Source organism: Oncorhynchus nerka, linkage group LG2 (assembly GCF_034236695.1).
Source record: "Oncorhynchus nerka isolate Pitt River linkage group LG2, Oner_Uvic_2.0, whole genome shotgun sequence".
Lineage (NCBI taxonomy): Eukaryota > Metazoa > Chordata > Actinopteri > Salmoniformes > Salmonidae > Oncorhynchus > Oncorhynchus nerka.
Genome location: NC_088397.1, coordinates 39,492,471 through 39,504,478, shown reverse-complemented (window position 1 = coordinate 39,504,478; position 12,008 = coordinate 39,492,471). Strand labels below are relative to the sequence as shown.

Sequence of the window (12,008 nt, the reverse complement as noted above, 5' to 3'; positions counted from 1 at the left end):
GCTCAACCTCATAAATGTTTCATCAAATAGATTACCCTGTAAAGGTCTCTTTGCAAAACACACACACACACCACTCACGGCTCTTTTTTCAAATAGACCTCCTGATCTCATCAGACAGAGCCGGGGAGATTTGTGTTTTGAGTTTGTTTATTTGTTTAACTGATTCTATCTATACCGCCTGCCTCACCATATCTCCTGCCTCCCTCCTCCCTCGCTCCTCCAGCCTTCTGAGTTCAGGAGTCATCAGCCGCTCTCTTTGTTGTCTCTGTTTCCAAACGCCGCCATTCCACAGACAGACAGCACCTTTACCCACTGCCACATTTATTTCCCCCCAAACACTGAAGGAAACAGAAACTCATTAAAAATCAGACTTTGATTAGAACTCTGCAAGTCAGAGTTGACGGTAGAAAGCACCTAAACTAGTATTACAAGAGTAACAGTAGCAAAGAGACTAGAGGCTTCACAAGATGTCTACGCACGCAACCTGACAGTATTGCACACGTGTTGTGTCCGATCATGTTGGTTTAGGTTGTTGACACGTAGGACTGATGATGCCGTTGGATCAGTCAGGCAGAATGTTTTTCAGAGTCCGTTTCAATAATGTCTGATGGCCGCAGACAAAGGGAAGAGGAAGAAGAGGCAGAATTCTGTTTTAGCAGGCTTAAAAGCCTCTGCCAAGCTATTGAATGAACACGCACATCCTTTGACAGTTCTAAATGGACTATGTTGATTTCTCCAGCCAATAGACTAATAGACTAATACATGGCACCGAAGAACATGACTGACGTTTTACATTCTCCCAACCAATTGTGCAATTTTTTACATTTTATTTGCATTTTGTGTAACTTATTTTTACTTATTGTGTATGTTGCTGCTACATCTCTTATGACCGAAAATAACTTCTGGACATCAGAAAAGCAATTACTCATCTTGGACTGGAAGAAACGTTTTCCTTTAACGAGTCTGACGAGAAGGAAATCCTGCTTTCACTGGAACAGGCCCAGATCCACGCCTTTTGCATGAAGAAAAGACGCCGGAAAAGTGGACGCAGATCGGGGATCCTTCTGAGAAGCCGGAGGCGCGAGTAAACTCCCAATGCCTTCCATTCTCCTTGTTAACGTGCAATCGTTAGAAAATAAAATGGATGACCTATTATTAAGATTATCCAATGGGACATTAAAAACTGTAACATCTTATGTTTCACTGAGACTTGGCTGAACGAAGAAACGGACAATATAGAGGGATTTTACATGCACCGGCAGAACAGAGACGCTACCTCTGGTAAGACGAGGGGTGGGGGTGTGTCTTTTTGTCAACAACAGCTGGTGTGCGATGTCTTATATTAAAGAAGTCAAGGTATTGCTCACCTGAGGTAGAGTACCTTATGATAAGCTTTCACCATACTATCTACCTAGAGTTCTTATCTGTATTATTCGTAGCCGTCTATTTACCACCACAAAGTTAAACTGGCACTAAGACCGCTCTCAACCAACTTTATAAGGCCATAAGCAAAGAAGAAAATGCTCACCCAGAAGCAGCGCTCCTAGTGGCCGGGGACTGCAGGCAATCTTAAATCAGTTTTACCAAATTTTTACCTGTATGTCACATGTGCAACCAGGAGAAACCTAGACCACCTTAACTCCACACACAGAGATGCATACAAAGCTCTTCCCCGCCCTCCATTTGGCAAATCTGACCACAATTATATCCTCCTGATTCCTGCTTACAAGCAAAAACTAAAGCAGGAAGTACCAGTCACTCGCTCAATACGGAAGTGGTCATATGACGCGGATGCTACACTAAAGGACAGTTTTGCTAGCACAGACTGGAATATGTTCTGGGATTCATCCAATGGCATTGAGGAATACACCACATCAGTGCATCAATGACTTCCTACCCACAGTGACTGTACGTACATATCCCAACCAGAAGCCATGGATTACAGGCAACATAAGTAATTGTAAGTCGCTCTGGATAAGAGCGTCTGCTAAATGACTTAAATGTAATGTAAATGTAACATTCTCATCTAGCTAAAGGCTAGAGCTGCCGCTTTCAAGGAGCGGGAGACTAATCTGGACGCTTATAAGAAATCCTGCTATGCCCTCAGACGAACCATCAAACAAGCAAAGCATCAATACAGGATTAAGATTGAATCCTACTACGAGCTCTGACGCTCGTCGGTTGCGGCAGGGCTTGAAAACTATTATGGACTACAAAGGGAAACCCAGACGCGAGCTGCCCAGTGACGCGAGCCTACCAGACGAGCTAAATGCCTTTATGCTTGCTTCAAGTCAATCAACACTGAAGCATGCACGAGAGCACCAGCTGTTCTGGATGACTGTGTGATAACCCTCTCAGTAGCCGATGTGAACAAAACCTTTAAAGCCGCTAGGCCAGACGGATTATCAGGGACGATGTGTACTCAAAGCATGCGCAGACCAACTGTCAAGTGTCTTCACTGACATTTTCAACCTCTCCCCTGACTGAGTCTGTAATACCTATGTGTTTCAAGTAGACAGCCATAGTCCCTGTGCCCAAGCAAGCAGAGGTAACCTGCCTAAATTATTACCGCCCGTGGCACTCACGTCGGTAGCCATGAAGTGCTTTGAAAGGCTGGTCATGGCTCACATCAACAGCATCCTCCAGCACACCCTAGACCCACTCCAATTTGCATACCACCCCAACAGATCCACAGATGACATAATCTCAATCGCTCTCCACACCGCCCTTTCTCACCTGGAAAAAAGGAACAAACGTGAGAATGCTGTTCATCGACTACAGCTCAACGTTCAACACCATAGTGCCCACGAAGCTCATCACTAAGCTAAGGACTCTGGGACTAAACACCTCCAACTGCAACTGAATCCTGGACTTCCTGATGGGCCGTCCCCAGGTGATAAGAGTAGGCAACAATATGTCTGCCAGGCTTATCCTTAACACTGGGGCCCCTCAGGGTGTGTACTTAGTCTCCTCCTGTATTCCTTGTTCCACGACTGCGTGGACAAACACGACTCCAACACCATCATTAAGTTTGCTGACGACACAACATTGATCACCGACAACGATGAGACGGCCTATAGGAGGAGGTCAGAGAACTGGCAGTGTGGTGCCAGGACAACAACCTCTCCTCAATGTGAGCAAGACAAAGGAGTTGATCGTGGACTACGGAAAAAGCGGGCCGAACAGGCCCTCATTAACATCGACAAGGTTGTAGTGGAGCGGGTCGAGAGTTTCATGTTCCTTTGTGTCCACATCACCAACAAACTATCATAGTCCAAACATACCATACCATGGAAACAGCTCGGCATCTAACCGTAAAGGCGCTACAGAGGGTAGTGCATAACTGGGGCCAAGCTTCCTGCCATCCAGGACCTATATAATAGGCGGTGTCAAAAAGGAAAGCCCATAAAATTGTCAGACTCTAGCCATCCAAGTTATAGACCATTTTCTCTGCTACCGCATGGCAAGCGGTACCGGAGCGCCAAGTCTAGGACCAAAAAGCTCCTCAACAGCTTCTACCCCCAAGCCATTAGACTGCTGAACAATTCATAGTTATCTATTTACATTGACCCCCTTGTACACTGCTGCTACTCACTGTTTGTTTGTTACCTATGCATAGTCACTTTGCCCCCACCTAGATGTACATATTACCTCAACTAGCCTTTACCCCTGCACATTGACTCGGTACCGGTGCCCCCTGTATAAAGCCTCCACACTGACTCGGTACTGGTGCCCCCTGTATAAAGCCTCGTTATTCTTATAGTGTTACTTTTTATTATGACTTATTATTTTAGTCTACTTGGTAAATATTTTCCTCTTCTTGAACTGCACTGTTGGCTAAGGGCTTGTAAGTAAGCATTTCAACAGTAAAGTCTACACTGTTGGCTAAGGGCTTGTAAGTCAGCATTTCAACAGTAAAGTCTACACTGTTGGCTAAGGGCTTGTAAGTCAGCATTTCAACAGTAAAGTCTACACTGTTGGTTAAGGGCTTGTAAGTAAGCATTTCAACAGTAAAGTCTATACTGTTGGTTAAGGGCTTGTAAGTCAGCATTTCAACAGTAAAGTCTACACTGTTGGTTAAGGGCTTGTAAGTCAGCATTTCAACAGTAAAGTCTACACTGTTGGTTAAGGGCTTTTAAGTCAGCATTTCAACAGTAAAGTCTACACTGTTGGCTAAGGGCTTGTAAGTCAGCATTTCAACAGTAAAGTCTACACTGTTGGTTAAGGGCTTGTAAGTCAGCATTTCAACAGTAAAGTCTACACTAAGGGTTGGTTCAAAGGGCTTGTAAGTCAGCATTTCAACAGTAAAGTCTACACTGTTGGCTAAGGGCTTGTAAGTCAGCATTTCAACAGTAAAGTCTACACTGGTTGTAAAGGCGCATGTGGCAAATAAAGTTTGATTTGATTTTGATTTGATGTTCTGAGCAAAAGAGCAAAGTCGGTTTTAGATCTCAAAACAGTCATTAGAGTAAAAACATAAATGGATGTTCAGTTTGAAATCCCCTACAAAGGTAGAAAATATATTGAGTGATTGTTATCTTCAGATGCAGCATCCTTTCATGTAGACACAGTACAATCAGAGTTAATCAGGACCCTAGACAGTACAATCAGGGTTGATCAGGACCCTAGACAGTACAATCAGGGTTAATCAGGACCCTAGACAGTACAATCAGAGTTGATCAGGACCCTAGACAGTACAATCAGAGTTAATCAGGACCCTAGACAGTACAATCAGAGTTGATCAGGACCCTAGACAGTACAATCAGAGTTAATCAGGACCCTAGACAGTACAATCAGAGTTAATCAGGACCCTAGACAGTACAATCAGGGTTGATCAGGACCCAGATAGACAGTACAATCAGGGTTAATCAGGACCCTAGACAGTACAATCAGGGTTGATCAGGACCCTAGACAGTACAGAGTAGATCAGGACCCTAGACAGTACAATCAGAGTTGATCAGGACCCTAGACAGTACAATCAGAGTTGATCAGGACCCTAGACAGTACAATCAGGGTTGATCAGGACCCTAGACAGTACAATCAGGGTTGATCAGGACCCTAGACAGTACAGAGTAGATCAGGACCCTAGACAGTACAATCAGAGTTGATCAGGACCCTAGACAGTACAATCAGGGTTGATCAGGACCCTAGACAGTACAATCAGGGTTGATCAGGACCCTAGACAGTACAATCAGGGTTGATCAGGACCCTAGACAGTACAATCAGGGTTGATCAGGACCCTAGACAGTACAATCAGGGTTGATCAGGACCCTAGACAGTACAATCAGAGTAGATCAGGACCCTAGACAGTACAATCAGAGTTGATCAGGACCCTAGACAGTACAATCAGAGTTGATCAGGACCCTAGACAGTACAGAGTTGATCAGGACCCTAGACAGTACAATCAGGGTTGATCAGGACCCTAGACAGTACAGAGTTGATCAGGACCCTAGACAGTACAGAGTTGATCAGGACCCTAGACAGTACAGGGTTGATCAGGACCCTAGACAGTACAATCAGGGTTGATCAGGACCCTAGACAGTACAATCAGGGTTGATCAGGACCCTAGACAGTACAATCAGGGTTGATCAGGACCCTAGACAGTACAATCAGGGTTGATCAGGACCCTAGACAGTACAATCAGAGTAGATCAGGACCCTAGACAGTACAATCAGGGTTGATCAGGACCCTAGACAGTACAATCAGGGTTGATCAGGACCCTAGACAGTACAATCAGGGTTGCAACATTTCGGTAACTTCCACAAAATACCCAGGTTTTCCAAGAAATCCAGGTTGGAGGATTTCTGGATTCCCTCGTAATTTCAAGAATTTTCCAACCAGGATTTCTGGAAAACTGGGGAATTTCAGGGGAAATTTACAGACAGAATTTTGCAACCTAGATGCAATGTTTTTAGTGTTTGAATCTTCCATTGTAGGATTACAGCTTTCGTTCAGACAATACAATATAATAGAATAGGATACAGCATTGTCCAAGAAAAGCTAAATGTTCATTCAGAAGAAGTGAACTCTGTTTATTCTATTTCTATAGCTACAGCACACTCATACAGAGGGGACCGTACAAAAATACCCTCCATCCACCGTTCAGAAAACATTTGGAAAAGGACCCCAGCAGTTGTCACACCCGACTCAGATATCATTGCTCCTATCAGACCCCCCTGTAGAACCAGCAGTGATGACGATCAGTAGAGAGACTATTGCTTTTGTAGTCATGACTTTCTCCCTCCTCTCCGCCTTATTGGCTCTGACCCGGTAACCTGTGCCCCCTGTAATAGACTGGGCCTGTCAGAGCACTTACAGTCATTACAGAGGATCAGGGTCTGACTGAATAGACACCCCAGAAGTAATCAGCTGAGGGAGGAGGGTGGATTAAAGGCAGGGGAGATGACCAACAAAGGGCAGGCGGTCATAACGCCATGGCAACTCTCTGTCTGAGCAGAGGAGATTTGGGGAGTTAAGATCTGATGTGCTCCACTCAGATGTCCATCTGTCTTCACATTCATAGGGAGTTTTACACACACTAGAACATCCAGGCATTAACATAGGTGGACACACATGCTCAGAACACACACATACAGTATGTCCAGCTCCATTCCAGACATGGACAACATGACACTATTTTAAATATGCAACACACAAGCGAGCGACCCCACACACGCAAACCTTCACCTGGACATACACCAGACAAGCCAGTCATATGTACACCTAGAACACAGGCATGAACATATACAGTGACAGACAGACAGACAGACAGACAGACAGACAGACAGACAGACAGACAGACAGACAGACAGACAGACAGACAGACAGACAGACAGACAGACAGACAGACAGACAGACAGACAGACAGACAGACAGACAACCCCATTATGACAAATCCTGCTGATTGGTACATTCCCTTATTGGCAACCGTCCCTCCAGCGAGCCGAAATGATGGACCGGTGGAAATAGGAACGGAGCGACGCCGCTTGCTCCTTATGGTGTAAATAATGTGGACACCTAAGCCAGCAGCCCTCCAAATGAGCTTTCCGGAGGGTGAGGGGGAGGGGGAGGGGAGTCTGCCCGCCGCATGACGCTTAAATGAAATGTCACGGCGGCAAGTGGGATGTCGTGGGTGTGGTGGTCGAGACAGCGAGGTAGAATGGATTAGAAGCCTGATTGGAAACCGGAATGAGATAATGAAGACAGAAGTTAATTCAGTTTTCAGCTGGGGAGGGGAAGGAGGGGAAGGCAGGGTGCATTCTCCTTGACAAAAACCAGACTCAGACACTCAAAGCCTGTTAGAGGGAGTGAGGGAGGAGGGAGGAGAGGGAGCGAGGAGGGAGGAGAAAGGGATGTAAGGAGGAAAGGAGGGAGACTGGAAACATCCTGCAGATTCACACTCGCAGTCATCCCACTCCAAAACGTTCCTCTCATCATTTTACCAAACTAACATTAGATGACGTTATATTTTAATGATGTATTACCTAGTGGTGATTATCTACTGTCTACATCAGTCATTTGTTCACTTTGGGTCCAACAGGTCAGTTTATATAACATAGATTTTGTACAACGCCATCGTTAGTGGAAGAGGTTACCCACTTATATATTATGAATGTCTTGGGGACCTAGTAAAACATGAATATCATTGATTACTGTCGACTTTGGTCAGACAGATTTCCCCTCTTGACAGCCTCCAGAAGTCCCACGTCTGTCTTGTTATAATGGAATACAGAAATATGGAATATAGAATGGGATCAACGTGCACTCTGAATGGAATTAGACTCTGCTAACTGTCATCCTAATGGGTTGTTATGAATAAAGCACAGACCCATTCACCCTCCTAGATATAGAGGAGCTATTCTAATTCTATTTCTATCCCCCCTATGTACAGTTAGCATAGAACCCATTCACCCTCCTAGATATAGAGGAACTCTTCTAATTATATTTCTATCCCCCCCTATGTACAGTTAGCATAGAACTCATTCGCCTTTGGTTGAAACTAATGTTTCAATGCCCTTTCTGCTCAAATAAAAGTACTCTCTGTACTGTAAGTCACTTTGGATAAAGCATCTGCTAAGTAGCATATATGAATATGTATATATTATATTATTTACTGTAGGGAGAATCACATTGTAACCCTGAGCATTGCTCTGATATATGATCTGGCCATCCCATCAGTTTAATGAGAGCAACAGTCTCTATTCTCCTCCTCCTCTTCCTAAACCACCCGGACCCAACTGTCATCTCACATCCCATCCCATCCCACCTCTCCTCCTCCCTCCCAATATTACAACCCCAAACACACACACACACCATTAAATTAACTAATAAACATGTAGGGTTACTGCTTAGGGACCATGTTGTATAGTTAGAGGGGGGTAGTTGATCCCTGTGGAATCTCCCTGGAGCCTCCCATGGGTGTCGCCTGTCATGATACTAACACATTATGCACCAGGAGCGGGTTGGGGAGCGGGTTGGGGAGCGGGTTGGGGAGCGGGTTGGGGAGCGGGTTGGGGGCGGTTGGGGGGCGGGTTGGGTGGCGAGTTGGGGAGTGGGTTGGGAGCGGGTTGGGGAGCGGGTTGGGGGCGGGTTGGGTGGCGAGTTGGGGAGCGGGTTGGGTGGCGAGTTGGGGAGCGGGTTGGGGGCGGGTTGGGGAGCGGGTTGGGAGCGGGTTGGGTGGCGAGTTGGGGGCGGGTTGGGGGCGGGTTGGGGAGCGGGTTGGGGAGCGGGTTGGGGTTGGGGAGCGGGTTGGGGTTGGGGAGCGGGTTGGGGAGCGAGTTGGAATAATGCTATGATGTAATAATAACCCCAAACACACACCTGAGACCTTTAGCCCTGCACCCCTATTCCCCATACACACTCTATTAAAGAGATCACTTCTTCAATTAACCCTGCCTCAGCCGGCGGGGCTCGCTGGTGAAATTATGCAGAGTGTGTGTGTTTGTGTATATGTACGTGTGTTTGTGCATGGCTGGGATCAGCCCCTCTCCCAGTTGTGTTAATTGAATCAATTTCTGTTGTGTTGAAAAGTAGGAGCCCATCTCTCTTTCTCTGTCATTCTCTCTCTCACACACACACACACACACACACGCTCCCCCTCGCCCCAGAAGAGGGGTATTATTGAAATGGAAGGCTGAGACGTCCCATCTCACACATAGTGATATACATCGTCCCCGTTCACTACCACTAATCATATGTGTATGGGCTGATTAGATCACAAAGGCTTCCTGAGCATCCAATCATAGCTGTTATAGATGGAGGATAAACACATGATGACATGTGGATAGTGATTTGTATGGTGATCCAGGGTTTAGTGGCTGAGTGCCACATCTCTCTTCATTGGGGATTGTTATGTATTCAGAATGCACTTGGCAGAATCAGAATGCACTCATTGAGGATGGTGATTAGTCATTCTGCTCTCTTTCTGCTCTCTCTCTCTCCCTCTCTCCCCTCCTCTCTCTCTCTCTCTCGCTCTCTCGCTCTCTGCAGGTGCCTGATAACTCTGTGATGGCCCTGGTCCCCAAGCAGGTGACGGCCTACAACTCGGTCAACAACTCAACTGTGTCCAGAACCTCAGCCAGTAAATACGGTATGGATAGTGTGTGTGTGAAAAGAGAGAGGAGTACATTTCCGACACATTTCCAGATTTCTCTGCTGGATAGGATTGTCCTCCTGGAACTAAAACAATTATGCCCCCCCCCTCCATCTCCCAGCAGTCTGTGTGCCTGAGAGTTAAACAGGAAGAACTGTGTCCTTCTCATCGGAGTGGGATCCATAGTCAGAGTCAGCACACACACACACTTACATGCACACACAACAGCACACACACAGACGTTCACCCACACACACACTGGGTATTCCCTGTTGCGAATGCACAAGTTCCATTGTCAGGATTTTAATTAAAAACGTGGTTAACAGCACCTTCTCCCTCTAAACCTTCACCACAGAAACCAACACAGACTTCTCCTGCACACACTGTTCATCCCTCAAACTAACTGAGCTCCATATGTCACTAACAGATGTAAAGGCTCTGTTAACAATACCTGAACACATAGTAAAGTCTTCCATACATTAGCCACTATTAGCAATACCTGGACACATAGTAGTCTTCCATACATTAGCCACTATTAGCAATACCTGAACACATAGTAAAGTCTTCCATACAAGCCACTATTAACAATACCTGAACACATAGTAAAGTCTTCCATACATTAGCCACTATTAACAATACCTGAACACATAGTAAAGTCTTCCATACATTAGCCACTATTAACAATACCTGAACACAGTAGTCTTCCATACATTAGCCACTATTCTACCTGAACACATAGTCTTCCATACATTAGCCACTATTAACAATACCTGAACACATAGTAAAGTCTTCTATATATTAGCCACTATGTGCTGTTACACCTAGTAATAGTGACAAAGCCCCAGAGGAGAAGAGGGACAGAACTGAGCCCAGGAGACAGGATAACAAGATTAGAGAGCAGGGAATTTAACAGACTAACAAAGAGAGAACAAAGAGAGGGAAGAGAAGAAAGAGTGCATTTGCAGTTTGCACTTTCCTCCCCCCTGGGACTGGATACAGAAATTGTGTCCCAAATGGCACCCTACTCCCTATATAGTGCACTACTTTGGACCAGAGCCCCATGGGGAATATGGTGAACTACATGGGGGAATAGCGTACCATTTGGGATGCAGACAGACAGTGTCCCATCTAGCAGTGACTGTCTTGGTCCGGCCCTGTGTTCTCTTGAACCTGAGAAGAAGCCATCAAATCAAACCCTGATCAAAGGCAGCGCTGCCCGGACTCAAACACTCCAGACACATCAGATGACGGCTTTATTAGCCAGCTAGCACCTCATCTCCATACGCCATCTCACCGCCTCGCCTCCGTTCCTCCACTCAAATTAGACCAAAGAAAAAGGAGGGTGAGTGTGAAAGAGAAAGAGAGGGAACAGGATGGAGAGAGAGAGAGAGATGGAGGAAGACAGAATGTCACACATCTCTTGACTTAGTTGGGGAATTGACTTCAAACGATGCCAGAGCCACTTGAGACATGGAGAGGGGGGGGGGGGGGGACTTTGAACTGGACTGATCACAATGGAGAGGCACTGAGGAGAAGAGAGGATGATTCTAATGGAGCCAAAGGAGAGTGGGAGAGGGAGGTAGAAAGTTAGTGAGAGAAAATGAGGAAGGTGGAGAGAGGAGGAGGGATGATGAAGAAGAAGAGGGGTAAAGAGAAAGATGAATAGGAACAGGGAGGGAGAAAGATGAAGAGGAAGTAGGGGAGAGAGGGATGGAAGGAGAAGGCAGAAAGTGATGGAGAGAGAGAGAGAGAGAGAGAGAGAGAGAGCTTCCTTTCTTAATCAAAACTCCTGTGTGATATGTCAGTATGGTAGTATTTCAGGACTGTGTGTGTGGAGCGCTCCTTCTAGGAACTCCTTCCACTCCACCGAACGTGTCATCACGCCCTATTACACCAGCACACTCAATAACACTCTGGGAGACACCCACCACTTTATTATTACACACACGCACACACACACACACGCATGCTCACACACACGCATGCTCACACACACGCACGCACACACACACACACGCTCACACACACACTCCAATCATTCCAAGTCAGTCAAGTTCCAGGAGTCAATATGCACACACACACACTTTACCTGCTTTCTCTCTCTAGTACTTTACCCCTCCCTCTCCTCTCCTCTCTTCCTCTCTCCCTCCATCATTCACTCTTCCTGCATTTCTCTCTGGAAGGACAAATTGATTTCTGCAGCATCTGCCTTGGCAAAAACACACTTTATTTCACCATCCTCTCCCTCGACCAACAGTCCTACTGATCAATTCTTTTCAGACTGTGTAAACATTCATCGAGCCGGAGTGTTTTTGAATGTCATCGCCACTCTCGTCAAATGGAGAGGGCATATGAATATTTCATCTCGCCATACACCTGTTCGATTTTGTGTCCGTGAGTTCTACCTCCTGAGAGA

General features: G+C 46.0%; 1 protein-coding gene across 1 annotated transcript in view; it reads left to right on the top strand.

Annotated features, from left to right (window-relative positions):
- The window catches only part of LOC115127409 (plexin-A4-like), a 97,099-nt gene that overhangs the window by 26,967 nt on the left and 58,124 nt on the right, over positions 1 to 12,008 (top strand). The window contains exon 7 of the mRNA XM_065021651.1: positions 9,490 to 9,589. Within this exon, the coding sequence (XP_064877723.1) occupies positions 9,490 to 9,589 (100 nt within the window). The remainder of the gene's footprint in view (positions 1 to 9,489; positions 9,590 to 12,008) is intronic.